Raw genomic sequence first — 19383 nt, forward strand, 5'->3', positions numbered from 1 at the left:
CCTAGCATACATTTGGAAAAATCCCCACTCCAGTCTCAGAGTATTCTCTGCTTCCTCTGCATTGTGTTGAAAATGACCTGTCTATTTAATGTATTTATTAAATGTAATGTCTTGTCTACATATCGAAAGTATTGAGGAGAGAGCACATCACTTTCATAGACCACTTGTTGATCCAATTTCAAGCTCTATATTGAGTTATCCCCATTCCACAGCATTGAAGGCGCTAGTCAGTCAGAAATATTTCTCATCCAATAGTTCAGTACTGTTAAGTGTTTTCTTTTATTTATATTCCATAAATCCAAGTGGACCCAGCCAACACGTTTCGTTCCTCCCTAGGAACTTCAACAGGGCCTATAAAACATACATTAAAACCAGTCACCATTTCAATCGCCTTGTATGAAAAAGTGCTACCACCTGTATGTAAAGTTTTGTCTATGGCATCACATCATGCCCAGATCAAACAATATTTCAGAAAAAGACTTGTTAAGGTGTTATTCTCAGAAGTATTTGTGGAGGTAAAACCAGTGCATCAGGCTTTTAAACAACAAAACCCTGTTTCATAAAGTCCCTTTTACGAGTTGGAAACATATTTCTGACACCTAAAAGGGGTTTTAAGATCCTTTCTGATTAACTTACAAGAGGGAGCACAAAACAAGTCCCGCTCCTCTTCAGCAATCACAGAGGACTGTATCAATACTTTTTGATCTCATCATTGGTCTCAAACCATTTTATGTTACAATGCTGCAAGCTGAGGTGGTTAACTGATACACCAAGGTGAAGCTGTCCCTGTGGGATAGCTTCCCGTTTGCGAATCATGCTGGAGGGCCTCATGGGGACAGGCAGTGGTCAAGAAGTATGCTGCCCGCTCCACCCTTTCCCTTTGCCCCAAAAGTCTTCCAAATAGGATTTTTTTTTTTTTTACAAGCAGAACATGTCTCTTTACTGGATAAGGACTGCTTAAAAATTTTTTTTTCTCCGTTTTTAGGAAAGCAATGCAGGGATGGTGGTCTGATGTCTCTTGCAGGCCACCACCGTTTTATTCAAAGAAATTCACAGAGGGTAACAAAAGGAGACCTACTTAATATTTATTAGCAGGTCGATTTCCCCCTGCAAAATGGCAGTTAGCTATGTACCTGTTAGTACATAGGTGGATTGCAAATTCTACCCCCATTCACAAAACAGCTGGTGAGCATGTTGCACATTCCTCGTTTTTGGATGGAGATAGTACATCAGGCCTATTTTTGTTATATCTATTTGTCCTCATTCCGCAGTGAGAAAGGTTACTCATAACTGAAGAAGAATTGAAGATGAGGATTTATTGTTTTGAAAGGAAAGCATGCAAACCTCCACTCTCCTACCTCTATTCTAGATAATATAGGCTGAAAGTGCTGCATCTCTATTTATAGATACCTTGCACCATAGTTCTGCAATGGATAGTCTCCTAGCTCCTTTTGGGAGAAAGGTAAATCTTCCCAGATTGAGCTACAGCGTGATTCTTCCGTGGGTTTATCAGAGGGCATGGAGTTAAGTGAATCTCCGCCCAAAATGGCCTTAAAAGACGTCTGCCCTGTGGAGAAACATTTAGGGAGGAACGCACAGGAGCCAGTCACCCTGTCCTCTCCAACAGGAACTACAGAGTATATTCAGATTTCCCAGATTCCTCAAAGCTTGTTTGGTACACAGCCTCCTCTTCCCTCCCCCTCTTCTCATCTGTTGGTTGCTAACTCTTCCTCGTTAAACCAGCTTTTAGCAGCACCCCAAGAACCTGGTGCTCAGATAAAGGTGGTGCAACCTCCTTTCAAAAGAGTGGAAGGAAACCATAAGAAAAATAAGAAATGTAAGAGGAAGAATTTAATAAACAAGATTAATCAGAAAAAGCCGATTCAAAGGTTTATTAAAAAAGGCAGAAGAAAAGTACACTTTCCTGAGATTCTCCTCAAGTCCGTCTGAAGTTTTTAAATTTGACTACTCAATCTACTCTGGACCTTCACCCCACTTCAGGGCCTATTCTGTCAACTTTGTCTTCCCCAAAGGGGCATGGAGGGGTCCCTAGGAAGAAGCCCTCCTTCTCCCTCCTTTTTCTTGAGGGGGGGGGTTCCTGCTTTGAACCCAACAGCTCCAGTATTTTTCTTTCTCCGAGGTCTTCGAGAAACTTTAATGATACCTCATTATTGGAGGGCTACCTTGTGGGGGGGACACTATGGGGCTCCCCTTACTCTAGATTGTTCCCTACTCTTTGATGTTGACTTAATTTTCAACAGATCTACCATGTTAAATTGTTTTTCACATTCTAGCTCATTGAAGGAAATCAAAAGTGAAGATATCGCTTTGGTTTCATTATTGGATTCTGATGCAGGTTGTAAATCAAGCATTACATTTCGTTGCAAGCGTGTGATGAACTTGGTCCTTCAAAATGCTAACTTCCTGATGTGGTCCCTTTCCTAGGTCCTAGTTATACTGGGATGGGCGATAAAGAGGGGTGGGGGTGGGGGGAGGAATGCCTGCAGATAGGTTAACAGACTGTTATCCAGCCTTTAATGCTTACAATCAGCCTGGCCATTATGACTCTAGGCCTAGGCTGGATACACAGGCCTTTAAAATCTCTTTAGTGGGGGATGATAGGAAGGTGTTTCTGCAAAAAATACGGGCTGCCCCTGAGCAAAATGTTACTGATTTGGATGGGTGGAGCTGGCTCACAACCGTCTTAAGCCAGGTGTGGGGGTCCAGACACCTATCCGGCCACTTTAACTAGCCCAGGCTTAAACATTATTTCTTGGAACATAGCAGGGGTAAAATATGCGAAGGAAAAACTATTGTCCCTTAGCTCTCTAAAACTTGATTTGATTTGTCTTCAGGAGACCAGGCATGATACAAATCTAATGTGGGAAGATTATTATGTTATTGATTGCAAGGCTACCCCTTCTAGAAGGGGGCATGCCAAGGGAGGTGTGGACTGCCTCTTATCAACTAGACTTAAGTGGAATTTCGAATTTTTTAAAGCTCCCAGTAACCTTTTTATCGCTTTATCTCTCCAGTTGCAAAATAATACAGGTTCTACCTCTCTGCTATCGGTAAATGCATATATTACGCCTGATTCATACTATGATGCCCTGCTACAAAAGGTTTTTTGCATATAAAAAAACTACAGTTAGTGAGTCTTTTTCCTCTATAGTCTTGGTAGGTGAACTAAATTGTAAGATATCTAACCATGCCATATCACAGGTTCCCGAGGTTGAGAGAGAGAGAGACAGCCTTGTGAATCCCTGCTTGCCTTTTTCCTCCATCGATTAGAACAAATAAAAGAGAGAAACTCTTGCTTAAGCTCCTTATGGAAAGTGACTGTATGATTGTGAATAGAAGATCTTTATCTGAATCTCTTGCCTCTTTTATTCATGTTGCTCCAGGGGGAAAGGCAATTCTAGATTATGTGATATTGGAGTATGGTGCCTACTCCTTGCTACTTGACCTAAAGGTTATAAACACTCTGATTAGTGATCATAACCCTATCGTATTTACATTAGATTTGAATCTGTTAACAATGGGGGCTCAGGACTTGGATGGGGCAACTCCGGTCTTTGATAAAAAGATAGGAAGGACCCAGTGGGACTCCAGAAGGATGTTAGGTGTTAGGGAGTCACTGGAATCGGCAGTTGTAATTCTGGATACCTGGGAGAGGAAGTAACTGCAAAACTTTACAAAATTTATGAATCAGTTGTTAACCAACTTCCCCCGAGTACCCCTAAAAGTGGCCAGGGGATTATTCCACGTCCCATACTCATCCTAAGAGAGGGGTGTGGAGCTAGAATTCAGTCCTCTCCTGCTGCCATATCTCCTGCCCGGTGGTCTGAATTTCTCGCCTCTTTGTATGCTTCTAATGGGGTGGTATTTTCTTGGCCCTTTAGGAGTAAGAAGATGTATTTTATCTCCTTTCCGACACTGAAAGAGACAGAGCAAGCTATTTGCTCTATGCACAAATCTGCTGCAATGGTCCCTGATAATGTGCCCATTTCCGTAATAAAACAAGACATCGGCCTTTGGGGCCAGCTTTTATTTGTGATTTTTCATAGGTGCTTCCTTTCTTTAAGTGTTCCCTCCTCATGGACTAGTAGCATCAGTATACCTCTATTTAAGAAAGGCGACCGTAATTGACCGGCCAGTTATCGGCAGATCGCCCTCCTAGATGCAGTAGGAAAAACTTTCGCTAAATGTGTGTTCTCGAGACTCACTGATTGGGCAGAGGAGAATAACATCACCCCCATGGAGCAAACATGGCTTAGACGCAATTATGGTACAAAAGATAATATCGAAATGTTACACGTCATCACAGAAAAATATGCAAGATTAAGAAGTGGATCGGTTCATGCCACTTTTATTGATTTTACCACGGCGTTCGATAAAGTAGATAGAGCCCTATTATGGAGAAAACTGGCTACTTTGGGCATTCCTTCCATCCTTCTTGAGCTATTGATTGCTCTGCATTCTTCTACTTGGTGTAGAATTCTTCTGGGGGATTGGCGAAGGCCTTTCGCCTGAAATGTTCACTTTGAATGGTTTAAAGCAGGGATGCCTTTTGGCTACCGTGTTTTTTTCATTATACATCTCAGATTTGCCCTCTTTTTTACCCCAGAGCCAGGGTTGTCCCCCACAAATAGGTGGATACTTGATCTGCTGTTTACTGTACACAGATGATATCATTATTCTTGATCTAACCCCTAAAGGCTTACAGAACTGCCTTCAATCTTTGTTACAATTCTCTGAGTCCCATTTTTTTAACATCAGTGTTTCACAGAGTAAGATTTTACACTTCCATGGCAATAGGAAAGCAAAATTCACTAATTTCCATTGAACATTAGGTAACCAAGAATTGGAAATTGTGAACTCATACATTTTTTTAGGGAAAATTGTATGCAGGAACCTTAGTGACGTAGTCCATATTACTTTTAATAAATATAAAGCCTTTAGTCAAGCAAGAGGTTTGGGGGCATTATATATGGCCACAGGAAGAAGGCATTTTGCCCACCTTTTAACAGTCTATCAAGCTAAGATCCACGCTTCTCTCTTTTATTACCTGGAATTCATAGATTGCTCCAAATGGGGGATGGGGAGTTTGAACCTTCTGGAAGGTAAGATCCACAGAAAACTCCTATGGTAAATACAGCTGTACCGGTGGCTGCCCTAAGGCTGGAACTGGGCTTAAGATGTATGTTTGTCCAGGGACCAGCTAGGGTTATACATTGGAATGCTTCCCTTTGTAAGGCTGAGGATAATACTCTGAGGGTCTTATTGCAAAAATAAATCTTTGCGGAAAATAATGCCTTTAGGTATACCTTCCTTAAAAAACCTTATGTACACCCTAGAGATGCTTGCGGTAGAGCTCAATCAGGTCTTGGTTACCCCTTCTTTGCAAATGAACAGCGATTTAAAACAGGCAACATGGTCCTTAACTTAGCGATTGGATCTAGAGAGCTGTACAAAAAAGTTTGTATTCGATTCTAGCAAAATCCTTAGCAATAAAAAAAAAGCACAACCATATGTAACATGGAACTTGCCGCATGGGGTGAGGCATTTTTTGGCTACTACTGCATCTGGGATTGCTACCTCTGAATGTGTTGTTGGCAAAATGGTGTGGTTCAGGTAAAGAATGTAATTTTTGTTTTACTAGCATCCAAGATTTCAATCATATTTGTTTTGTTTGTTCTTCCCTCGCTCCCTATCGACGTAAATGGTTAAGACTTGTCTCCAGTTTTCTGTGATGTCGGTATTTGAGTTTCTCCATGCCTTGACTCCCCATCAAATGAACTGTTCCGTCAGAGTTTTAAACTTTTTAGGAGGCTTTAGATGAGGTCTCACCAGTCTTGTTGGTCTATCTTCTCCATGTGGCTCTCCTCACTACCCTGACAAATTGTAAGAATCGCTGGATAGCTGGGTCTTGTTTCATGTGCGATGGCTTCCAATACCTGTAGCCTTTCTCTTAATGTTGCCAGTGTTTCTTAACTTTGTCTGCATAACTTTGCATTCAGCAACATTGCCTGTCCAATGAACTTCTCTCATCGCTTTCAAAGTATCCATCTGTCCCTACTCTTATCATTGTTTGCTTGATGGCATTAAGCTTGACCCAGACATTAATGACAACAGCAAAGAGACATGAGGACATAGCAGAGTAATGAACAATGATTTCCTTATCAAAAACCACACGCTATGTATCAACACAGAAACTTCAGTGCAAACGCCAAACATGGTGGTGAAGAGGTTTTTATAAACATCTCAAAAGCATTAGCTTTATCTTTCTCTGTTCTTGCTTTGCCGCCTCCAACTAGATTAACATGACTAACATATTCTTTTTTGTGATGAACCCTAACATGTCATGGTAGGCGGGCTCCTAGTTTACTGCCTTGGTCATATGACCCAAATTTGAGCCGTAACAGTGTATGTTCTGCTCTGTTGGTGTATAGTGTGTTCGCTCATTGAGTGTGTGACCCTGCCTGAGGAAGCTATATGACTGAACAGTGTAGTTAGATGGGGCACCAATTCTAATGTAAAAGTTTTGTAGAATTGGGTTGTAAAGCCATCGGCCCAGGTGATTTATAGCGTTTTAGGGCTCAGATTGCTGTCTTCCCTAATCAGGCTTCCCAGGGTCTCATTCTGATCTGCAGTCACCTGAGGAAGATTTCTGTTTGATAAGTAGTGTAGTTGGTCTTGTTCACTGGGAGATTAAGCTGTGTATAATTGTTTATAAAAATCCCAAATTGACTAGCTTTATATTTTTCTGTTGTTGCTTTGCTGCCTCCAACTAGATTAATATGACTAATATATTCTATTTTGTGCTTAACCTTAACCTGTCATGTTAGACGGGCTCCTAGTTTATTGCCTTGGTCACATGCCCCAGATTTGAGACGTAACAGGGTATGTTCTGCTCTGTTTGTGTATACTGTGTTCTACTTTCAGAAGAGCAGTAACCCGCCTTTGTAGTGGCAGACAGGGATTATCATTGTGGGCCTTTTCTGCCACTTCTAATTCTGTTTCCAGTGTTAGTCTATCTTGGGCTTTCTGTTTATTTAAAGTTGATAGGAGTGAAATGCTTTCCCCCTGATAAAGGCATTAAAGGTATCCCAAGTGTTGGGCCAGCTAGTCTCTCAGGGGTCATTTGCGTGAAAGAAATCTCTATTAGATTTCCATATTTCATCACGAAAGAGGCGATCTTGCACTAAAGAGGTGGGAAAGAACTACCTACGCTATTTAGGAGTGAAGGTGCCCATTCCAACATCAGAGTTACAGGGGTGTGGTCTAAGAGGGCTATTGAGTGAACCTCCCATGATTATAATTTCCTCCTTGTATGAAAGCAGATTGTGCTGTATTAGGGACATACATGAAGCTATTGTGCATGTCCGACTAGCAATCTTCCCCTTCACCATCAGTAATTTCCTTTCTGTGTCTGTTTAACACCCCGTTGGTTATAATTTGACGAACGAATGAAAAAGAAGGGCCACCACATTGGGTTTGGTGAGGGCCGACGATTTATAGATCAGGGGATACCCCTTACTGCGCAGCCTATGATCCTCAGACCTTTTTAGCTGTGTCTCTTGTAGGGCTACTATATCGTGTCTCCTATCTAAGAGATACTTCCACAATTTATGACATTTTGCTGGAGAGTCCACCCCCTTGACAACAGACCACAAGCCTTAGCTCTCTACATAGGTCTCCGCACCTCCCTTCAGTTGCCCTCCTCCTCTACAAAGGAAAAGCATTGCTGTCCCAATCCTCCCACCCCCGTTTCATCACTCATCAAAAACGTCTCACCCGTGGTGAGATAAACATGGTAATGAACAAAAAGAATCGAGGAATGAGTCCCCCCACCAACAAATGAATCAGCCAGACTGTGCATGATTATGGGTGCATAGGCATGGTACTGATATGGCATGCTAGTATTTTAAACATCCTCTCAAGGTAAATAGAATGGTAATTGTCGTTATGCTCCTGAACATAAGAGCCCTCTCCTTTTGTAAAGAAGACCGAACGTCAGAAACTATCGTCTGAAGTCAGAAGTCCACAGAACAATGGCCTGCAGTTTTGGGAAGAAACATTGTGCTCTATGCATTGACATAAAGGGCTGTATAGTTAAAGGATATAACAGTGCAGGTTCTTCAGCAGAGGCCTCTGCAGGCGGACTAATATATTCCAGGTCAGCCCATTAGTCCCTGTTTCTCTTGCTGCTTCGTACGTCTCAGTTGGAGCCATGGTCCACCGCTGCAGGTCGTCCCTGTACTTATAGATGGTTTCTCCTGACGTCTCTCTATGGCGTGGCTGCCGGCGTCTCAAAGGCCTAGAAGCAGTGCTGCTTATACCATGTTGGTGAAGTGATGTGACTTATTATGGTACTCAAAGGCGATGCCAAATGGGCAAGTCCATCTATAGTTGATGAGATCAGTGTGCAGCTTCTCAGTGATGGGTCAGAATTGGAGTTTGCGGGCCTGAATGGACTGTGCAATGTCTTGAAATAAGTGGCGTGAAGGGCCCTAGAAGGTGATTGATTTTTTTTCTCCTTGCGGCGTGTAAGAGGGCTTCCTTCAACGTAAAGGATTGCAGCTTGGCTACAATGTCTTCTGGGTGCTTGCCTTCTCCAAGTTGTGGAGGTCCCACTCAGTGGAGCTGCTCCAGTTTAACCTTGATCTGCTTGTCTCCGAAAAGTTAAAAAAACATGCCTACCACAAACGCCTCCAAATCTCAGCTCTTCCTCGAGATTCTGTAGGTTGAAGGACGTCTCTTCTGGAGTGATTCTCCAAATCTACACATTTGAGGATCGCCGCTTGTAGTTGGGTTTGAAGTTGTTCCAGTTGATTGACTTCTTGTTCCAGAGTCTGACATTTATTGTCCAGGTCCAGCGAACGTTCGCCCATAGAGTCTATGTCTTGTCTCAATGTGGTGAGCTTATCATTAAGGTCACATCGGAGAGTGTCTAGCGACGTAGCCAAATCTGTTTTTAATTCCTCACATGGTTCTTTTTTTAAATCCTGTAGGGAAGCAAGGAAGTCCTCTTTGGTCAATGCCATTGTGTTTGTAATAGTTGTGGGGACGTGTGCCTCCCTGGATTCTGCTGGTTGAAAGTAACTGGACACCCTGCTTGACTGTGTCTTTTTCAAAGGCATGTAGGATGTGGCTTGTGGGTTCAGGTCAAGGTGGTGACTCCGAGCATGTTTCATTGTTTCCCTCAGATAGCCGCTCATTACTTTCAGCCCCTCCTCGGTTGGTGCTGTTTCAAATATAGGTAGTGTAGCGGAGGCCTAAACGAGCCTCCTCAGATCGACCACAAGATTGAAGTATTGAGCTTATTAGTTCACTTGAATCTATAGGTATTTTATATGGTGCATCAAATAAAAACTGTATACTGTACTGGCTCATATCGGGAGACTCAAAGTTATAGGGAAGGCATGTCACTCCCCTAGCTTCCAGGTAATGCACTCCAAGAAGGCCCAAGATCACCAATGGGTAGTTGCAGCGGTCGCTGGTGTGGGATCGCAGGTCAGAAACAGATTTCTAAACATTTGGTAGGAGGTAGTGAGAGTTATAAGACTTACCCTGTGTTCCCCAATGCCCCGAAACCTCAGATTTGTCTCTGGGCGCCTGTGTGGCTCACCTATATTAATGCTGTGTCCCTTCAATCCATCATCTTGAAGTGTTGGATTTCCCCAGTCTCCGCTCCTGGCAAGCAGGGGGTATTATTTCCCATGCTGAGTTTTTTTTATCGAAAAGGCCCCAAGTGCAAGGGGGGGCTCCAATGCTATTGTACATTCATCTGCTCCCCGCACGAATCCCCACTGGTGCTGACGGCCACAGCCCGCACCGCGTGTAGAGAGGCCGCACACCGATGAGCACTCGATCATGGCCACCAGTTACCCTCAGAGGCTTCCCGTGGGTCGGCCCATTCCTCAGGGCTTACGGCATTACATTGAGTTCAGCGGGGCTAGGACGGGGCTCCTTTTTCCTTCTGTTCCATGTCTGCATGCTGCGGAGCTCAGGGGGTTAACCTCCGCTCGGCTATGATGATAGGCCATGTCCAAAACTGTGATTTTTAAAATATATTTGTTTGTGAATTGAAGAAATTATTTCATAATTTGTGTACTTGTTTCATGAATGCTTGTTTATGTATTTTTGTGTATTGTTTTGAGGTTGAAATCATCACAAATGCTTAGCCAGGGTCCCCACCTTCTAAAAATTAGACAGTGGAGTGGGAGGGGGGGTCCCTGAGTTCAAGTAATGATTAGGAGGGGGGGGGGGGGGTCCACAGAAGTCTAAAGTTTAAGAACTATTGGTGAGAGAGACACATCTGAGGTTTGTACGGCATTACCTTTGGCTGGTCAAAACAATGAGTAACGCATCTAGAGCTATCAGATTTCTATATGTTGGAAGGATGTTTTCAACCCTGGTATTTAATTTTATAAATCAGTGCATTCTGGGTCTTGTTTTCTTTATTTGCTTTTATCAAAAAAGTCGAACTAATGCATCAGTGTCAAAGATATTTAAAAAAACGGAATATGATAGAAACCATACAGGGCATTACTCAGTCACGATATTTAAAAATTATTTTTTATACGATATGAAAATAGTAAATGTGAAAAAACAGTGAACCATCATTTTTAACTTACTTTAGCATCTGGGATGCCTATCCGCAATTGGAATGATGATGCTTGTGTACAAATAGTCTCCAGGTAGGGAACACTTGTCTAGAGACCAAAAACAGGACCAATGGGTCTAAATATTTAGGGTCGAAACCAGTTATAGGCACAAAGCAACATGCAACAAACATTGAGAAGAGCATTAACTCTTGGCTATTAACAGAGTATAATGAATCGAATGTGTAACACGAGTTAATAAACGTCGTCACAAACACCATGCTGTACAGATGATTCTTGCCACTAGGCAACGTGTTCCCCCATAACTGCACCATTACCACATACAAACAGGAGAAACTGCTCGAAAGCCAGGTATAAAATGTTGCCATGTTCCCTGAAGGAATGTGTCTTGGTTACGTTGCCTCCTCGCACCATTGTTGCCTGCCCAAGGGACAGGAAACATGTCTGAGGGGTATAACATTCTCCCATAGCAACATGCCTGGTGTGCCACAGCAACATCAAGACTTGGCTATGCATTCACATATGGTTTAGGCTGTAACTAACACCAAGGCATACTAGCAACGAACTGAACGCAAGCATCAACACAAACCTAAGCCCCGCACACTATGCAGGCCAACGCAGCCTACACAAGAACAGAGAACTGCCCAATAGCCAGAACCCACTAACTACAGACTTATGGAAAACACACTCATGAATTCAGGCAGAGCACTTCTACTAATGAATGTGAACATCAATACTCACGCTGCATTTCCCTCCACTATAGGGTGTGGTGCCATAAACGTATCACAAAACATTCCATCTAAAACATAGCTCAAAATTTACATATACAGTATATGATCCTGCAGGTTTTAAAAAACACACAACTAATGCTTTGAAACCCAGCAAGTTCTCACGACACTGATCTAAACAATAAAATAACTCCGTTTACATACTACAGGGTGTGAAATTAACCAGCACTGAAAAAGGAAGCAAGCTTTTGAGCGGTCTCTGTGTGGTATGGTAAGACTGTTAGTGAGAAGCGTGGCAATGTACTCGCCATGGTTGTTACCTTTGCAGATCTTAAGACCTCTGTGGTCTCAAAACAGACAGGACTACTGGAGTCACACTGGGTGCAGTGAACTGAAGCACCCGTGCCACTTGCTGCTCAGCATCAGGAAATTAATGCTCTCCTAGGACATACTTTATATGCCAAATAAAGTGGCATTCTAAAAGTACACAAACGTCCACCGTTTGGTATCCCATTATAACTGTGGCTGCAGGGACTCTCATCCCCCTGGGCAAAACATGGAAGAGACCCACCCCCACTGAACGCAAATAACTTGGTCCTCAGGCTCCAAGTCTTGAAGCCCTTAGGCCAGGGGAGAACATTTGAAACTTTCGGAAGAGGCTTAAAAGAGAAGATGTTGCTGGCCTGTGTGTGCACACTCCACCTGCTGGGTTCATTTAGATCTACTGGGCATCTTTTTCCAGCTCACACGGTGCACCCAATCATTGTTTCAAACCCAGCAGTGGAGTAGCTGCGGAGGCTTTTCCACCACTCACTATGTGGAGCCCTTTTTTGATGTTTGAGGCACTGCTCGCTTAGGCGATTATAACTTTTTATTCCACAAATGTATCAGTCCAAATGTGACATTTTCCCCACATCTTGGGTATTCTAAAAGTGCTGTCAAATTAAAGTGTCCCACGGCCCAACAATAAACCATGATACCAATGGTATCCCAGATTTGTCTGTAGTTGTCTTTGTCCAGAAAAATATGTCTTTTTTTTTAGTGACCCTCACCAACTCTAGTAGTGGCATGCTTCATCATTGGGTCTACTCCAGCTCCTAAAAGCCAGGGTGGGCTCAACCGATTCGCGGGAGCTCTTTCAAAGATCCTACCGGGGGTCTAAAGATAAAAAATAACTCACTATTCACAAAAGTATCCCGTTATTCAGTAACCTATTAGTTAAGGGTTATAGGACCATAACAATCTAGAGCAACCCTTTTGTTGTTTACTTTTAACCATACCTACTGTCACTACTAGAGTGAGTGAGGGTCACTAAAAAAGAAAAGACATCATTTCTGGACAAGGATAACTACAGAGAAATCTGTCATACCACTGGTATCATGGTTTATTGGTGCTTTAACTTTAGAAAGGGAACTAGGTCTGGTAACTTCACCATTAGCATTTTCCTTTCCTGTGAGGCCGTTGTGTTAAATGAAGAACAGGTGCGCCTTAGAGATGATTCAGCTGGTACATAACAAGTCACACAATACAACACAAAAGTGGATCACTGGAGGGGTGACACGTCATCTAAGCTATCGGCGGAACTTCTGAATTTCCAAGTGCTTATAAACAGAAGATCAAACAAGCATTGGCAAAGCAATTAGATCACAGATATAAAAGGCCAAATAATTGGCTTTGCCAATGCTCGGTTGTGTTACAGAGAAATTTAAAAAAGGGTCTCTTCAAATGAGCAATGAAAGGACCAATGTGAGACCAAAATAATTCTGGGCGGACAAACACAAGAATAGAGCACAAAGCCATCAAATTAGGAGCAAACACCTAAGAGAGACAAGAAAGCGATCTACTTGTGACCAAGAGGCCGACCCAAAGCCCACTCTTGTCATGCACTGGAAACAACAGATCTTCCTCACACAGTTACAGCTGTCTGCAGCAGAGACCTAAAAACAGAAGCGGGAAACTAGTAGCATCATAAGCCAATGCCAGGGTTGGTGTGAGCAAGTGATGAAGGATTATTTTTCATAACTGAACATTGCATCTAAAGTGCCATCAAGCTAAAAACGTACATTGCATGCAGCGAGAGCAAGAACTATGACTCCAAAACAATAACATGTCTATGTTATGACACAGATGCTGCCTTGTCTGCTAAAATAATAAAATACAGGAACTGGAAGATGGGAAACTGCTGCTCGGTGCAGATAATGGTAATAAAGTGGCCATAGCTAGTTTTATTACAAAAACGCAATCCTCAACCTTACAAAGAAAACCCATCACCAGTTTTAGGTGGATAAAATTCACAAATGACGAACAATGGACGTTTATTCACCAACACATGATAAACATCATGTATTGAATCAGATAATTTGCTTTAAAAAGCATTGCCACATTTTCAACATTGCGTACAATAAGATTTCAATTCTTTTTCCAGAAGTTTACAAAAACGGACGACAAATAACAGGGAAAAACAGCCATGATGGAGCCCGATCGCAACACTCCCAGCAAATGATGATACCAATATGTGATCAATGCCAGGGTACAGCTAAAAGGCAAAAGTTGCCATAATGTAAACTACCTTCACCTCAGGCAAGCCTCAAAGCCAAATCAAAGTCATTTTAGAACAACATTAATCCACTTAAGATGCAATATGTCTGTCCATTATATTTGATTTTCAACCTATCCCATCTACACCATTATGAAACCACTAAGGGGCTGGAGGCGCGATAGAAGCCGATGTTCAGTGCAGGCAAACAACAAGCATGTGGTGACAAAGTGGACTGCCTGTGGGTTGTCCAGGCTTATAAACTGTCTCGAGCCCTCCATCGTCCGACACCATCCTGTAGAGATAGCCCAGGGGACACAATCCACAACTTCCCTTAAGTCTGTGAAAGGACCTCTTTTCAGTGGAAATCATGGTGAGCCCTTCACTACAACCAAAGTGTGAACGAAGGGACACTGGGCCTGATTCTAACTTTGGAGGACGGTGTTAAACCGTCCCAAAAGTGGCGGATATACCACCTACCGTATTACGAGTTCCATAGGATATAATGGACTCGTAATACGGTAGGTGGTATATCCGCCACTTTTGGGACGGTTTAACACCGTCCTCCAAAGTTAGAATCAGGCCCACTGTGTGCTAGCCCCTTGGTGCAGGCGACGTCCTTGCCCATGCTATTGTTGTGGTGCATGTTCCAGAAGAGTCAGAAAAGAAACGACTCAGATATGGAGCTTAAAGGGGAAGGCCACCTTGAGATTGTGTTCATAGAAGACGACCAGCTGGCTGAGATGAAGAACTCTTGCAGAGACATCACATTGTCTTATATCAGGCATGGGTAGTGAATCCACTCCTAATTTCTACAATGCATTTTGGTTCTTGTAATCTGTCTGGTTCCTGCAAAAAATACTAGGTCTGGATTAGGCTCCTTAAACCTGAAAGGACAATCTGGGAGACTTGCACTTGGATACTGTGCATGTAGAAACCCTTAGGTCTATTCATGTTCAGCTCGTGACACTCCCACAGCACAAAATTGGTGTGCAGTTCAAACAAAACTTACAAAAGAATGGTCTTCTAGTAAAAATCCCAAAACTTTAGATTTGTAGGAAGTATGTTGTAAGGCACGGATGTGCAAAGCAAGACAAAGAATGCTGGATCCGTGCCATATTTGTGGGATAACTTGGCTACATAAATAGGTTCAATCTAATTACACTGTATGCAGACTTAATTTCTGTAGGTATGCTGGAAATCTGGCAAGGATGCAGTCCCCTTGATCCTCGCTGCACACTCAATTCTGCACATCTTTTATATGCAAAACACTGGAATGATGCAGAAAACAAACATCCTTGGAGACCATAAACTCATCCGAATGAGGGAAAAACTACCTAGAAATTAACTTACTGAAAAAATCTGACACAGTAGCACGTGGAAGGGGTGCATGCTGGGGCTCTAACCATACCGAGATTACGAAGGATGCTTACCAACAGCAAGGGCTAGCTCCAAAAAGGATGGAAGCAAATTGGTTAATTCTGCACCTGGAAAATGGTTCATTTCATGGAGCGCAATGGTCTGTTATCATACATTCAAAGGAAACATCGGTCTTCAACAACTTCACAGAGGAGCACACCATGACTGTTTTTCTAAATATCTCAGAAAATATCTCCTTCTTGAGATCTACATCGGTTCCTTCTTGATTTTCTTTCATACCACAACCTCAAGTACATTCACGCACCCCTTGTTGTAGCCACAATTCTGATATAAGCTTGGCTTGGAAGAATCACGGTGTACTTGGAAGAGATGGCATCTAGAGGTGTAATGGGCAAGGTAAATGTTGGCACCTACCATGAAGTTGTTGGGAGAGGACGACTTGCACAATTCAGCCCAATGGGTTTACATGGACAAGTTAACCTATAAAGAAGCTGAAAATGCGGCACTGTCATCTTTGTATTTTTGTCAGTTTTGCATGATGTTCTGCTTTTGTTATATTTTAAGAAAACCATCATTTTTAATTCCATTCGTAAAAATGTTTCATCGTCTCCGAATACACGCATGAACTTTAATTTTGTTCTCTATGGGTCTAATGTCAGCAAGTGAGACTCTGGGGGATAGCCTCTTGTCAAGTGCAGTGGCTCCCCCTAAGACACCAGCATTGAGTGAAGTCTAAAGGTACAGTAGCATATTTTAAAAGTAAAAGAAAAAACTCCAAACTTTACAGAAATCAATAAAACAAATGTTTAAGCATTATTGGGCATAGAGAAGTGAGGAAAGAAAGTGATTTTTGCAGCAACTCATAATTTGGTCAAAATGGCTTCCTAGTTCAACCGGCAGCAATGGACCACTTATCTGCATCTGCTCCTTGAAATAAGATTAACAGTAAGAAAGCGAGAACCCAAATGAAAGTGTATGTCTAGAATTGAGACTGCGCCTGTGCACTGATGCGTTGCAGTAGGTCTCTCTGTCTCACTCCCTCTCCCAAATAAATAGAACATGTCTTCGAAAATACTTCTCAGTTGGAGTAACCTGTCTCCTTCAATACTTATGTGTCCTTTCTCACAGTGGAAATACATGTTGCCTCTCCAACCAGAGTACAGCAACAGCACACACCACCACATCTGCTATAAGAGGGCTTCTATGTAACTGCTGATAAGCAATACTGGATCATGCCATGTAGGGCTAAAACAAGGGCGGACACCCTGGTGTTGGCTTACTGCGATAGGAGGAGCCAGGTTTGATCTCGATGGCAGCCCTGCTCCACGTCTCCTTCTCCACCTGTGACACACGGTCGCGTGTAAGCTGGTAGGATTCGTCGGTGGCACAAACAGTGATTTTATCTTGGATGGTGCCCACACAGTCCAGGTGGCTCTGTCCAGACCTATAACAAAAGATATTATCCTATTATTCAGGCATTATGTACCCCCACCACCAAAAGCTCACAGCTCAGTGACTTCATATAGCTCATGGGTGGCATGGATGGAGGGACCATGTGTGTGGGGCAGAAGTGGGCAGGAAGCTCTGCTCTATTCCATAGTGGGGGTATGCTCACTCAGTTGGTCATATGATATATTTTCGCATATACAGGCTAGTTACATCCTGAGTAATAAACTTTCAGGAATACAATCAAAGAATAAATATTAGCCTGAATATACACAAATTAAGTCATGGAAGCTGCTTCCTGCCAAGGAGAGTAACCCCATTCACGGGCAGTTACCGTGAAGGGCTGCTAGCGGCAAAGCAAGAACCACCCTCTTGCAGGAAGGCTAACTTTCTTCATTCAGAGCTACATCCTCAAAAGATATACCAAGAAGGGAAGCTGCAAGGCAGCTATACTACATACAGCACCCTGCAGGTGAGGCGTGCTTCATGCAAAGTAATCTGAACATGGCTTTTCAGAGCACATCAGACTGCAAAGGGCTGTTTTATTGTTCTGGTATTGAAAAAAAACAGCAAAAAATAAAGTTTAAAAGAGGCAGCACTTCCAATGGCAGACAAAACTGCCTGCGGGGGGCGTTGATTCCTGCGCGGGGAGAGTTCTACCTACAAGAACGATCTACTTACTGCAAGGAAAAGAGAACTCTTGTGAAGCAGACACGCTTTCTTAAAGGGGAGAAGTGCTTCTTGCAAGAGGAAACACACTTACTGAAAGATATAAACATACTTACTGAAAGATATACTTCCTGCATGGTGAGAAATACTTCCTGCAAGGAGACGTAACGTCCCACAAGAACGATATATTTACTGCAAGGAAGATGTACTTCCTATAAGAGGAGAGATTCTCACAGCAAGGGGATGTTATACTTTTCTTCCAAGAAAGATAACTTCAAGAAAGTATAAATACTTCAAAGTAAGGAGAGATGTATTTTAGGTAAATGCAGATATACTTCCTGCACAGAGGTGCCAAAATTTGTAAATACTCAAAAGGAGAATTTGCAGCAGAGAGAGAAAAATGTGTAATGGGAAAACAAAGTCTCCTTACAAGAGTCAGGAGCCATTCAGGTAGAAGGTGATTTCTTTATTACATATTACGCCCTCTAGTGACAGTCACGGCATAAAGGTCCTGGTAGGGCTCCATTCTCCCACCAGGTGTAATCAGATCTCACACTTCATGTAGGAAACAGACACCAACATTCCATGCATCATTACATTCTCACTAAAGAGAAGGTCGGAATGCTTGAATTAATCTCAGTTTGGTCATTTCTCGCGCTGCATCTCAGGCCATCATCATCATTTTGCACACCATGCCACCTCAGTATGGACCCAGCAATATGTAAATCAGTCCTGACCCTTCTCCAGTGAGAACAGTCCAGCCTGGACCGCCAAGCCTGATCCTTTCTGACCGGAAAACAAGTACACTACGACAAGCTTCACTCATCAGCCAGGTGTATCTTGGTTCCAGTGACACAGTGTGCACGGGACCCACATCTGGGCATACCCATTCCAATTAGAGAACACACTACAGTGTACAAAAAAAGTGATGAATGGAATGCTTGAATTAATCTCGTGCGCGCATAATAATTACCAGGAGCTCATATTAAATCAAGAATTTGATCCATTACTTTTTGTATACTCATTCTCACAGCATCCACATTCAAAATTCTACAACATGCCCGCACAGCCAATGCATTCACATACACCACGTCACCACATCATCCCCTTTCCATACAATCAAGACAAACCAGACATCACATCATCCTCTTTCCTTACAAATAGGACACATTTCAAACCAATGTAACAATGACCTAAAAACAGCAAGACAAGCACGCCATTTCTATCTTCCAAAAGCAACACACACAAGGATAAAACACTCCACGACTGTCTCTCGCTCACACAGACACAAAGTGCAGTCAAGCACTTCAATATGCCCAACGCCCAACCAATGGCCAAACCAATAGGATCAAATGCCAGATTGAAGAAATCACCTAACTCTGCACCCAGCACTACGCCCTCTAGAAGCCGCACAAAGTTCAGACAAACAGTCTCCCATACACAGTGATGACAGGCTCCAGTACTCACAGACTGAAACACCTGAAAGTCAACATTCAAACACCAGTTACGTTCCAGTACACTCAGTCACCCTTCACAAACAAGACGATCGCCAATGTACTTTGCCTTCAGTACTGCGCACCTGTCAAATCTTTTCATTTGTCCAGAATAACGACTGGTCCAAGAGGACATTCAGGTGAAAATGTAATAGAAGAAGAAGGGCTCCACACATGAGTCGGGAACCAGTCAGATGGTAGGTAAGTTCTTTATTTCATGTTCGGCCCTTGGGCTACCATCATAGCGACCAGGTACTCTAGGCGCTCCAATCGCCCTCCAGCTGTAATCAGTGCCGAGGCTACACCCAGGACGCAGACACCAACATTACCTGCATCATCACATTGTCACAGCATCCACACTCAACATTCAACAGCATGCCTATTCAACCATCGATACACAGACACATCACGTCATTACATTAAGGTTATTTGGTGACTGATTTACAGTAGAACAAAGAATATTTTGTGGGTACTGAGTTATAAGGAGTTGGAGACTATCAGCA

The 19383-nt window shown here is 42.8% G+C and overlaps 1 protein-coding gene across 1 annotated transcript in view; it reads right to left on the reverse strand.

Moving 5' to 3' along the window:
* ELL3 (elongation factor for RNA polymerase II 3) overlaps positions 1-19383 on the reverse strand; it is a 171353-nt gene that overhangs the window by 79086 nt on the left and 72884 nt on the right. The window contains exon 4 of the mRNA XM_069222630.1: positions 16553-16716. Coding sequence (XP_069078731.1) covers positions 16553-16716 — 164 coding nt within the window. The remainder of the gene's footprint in view (positions 1-16552; positions 16717-19383) is intronic.

This window comes from Pleurodeles waltl, chromosome 3_1 (genome assembly GCF_031143425.1).
Source record: "Pleurodeles waltl isolate 20211129_DDA chromosome 3_1, aPleWal1.hap1.20221129, whole genome shotgun sequence".
In the NCBI taxonomy this organism is placed as follows: Eukaryota; Metazoa; Chordata; class Amphibia; order Caudata; family Salamandridae; genus Pleurodeles; species Pleurodeles waltl.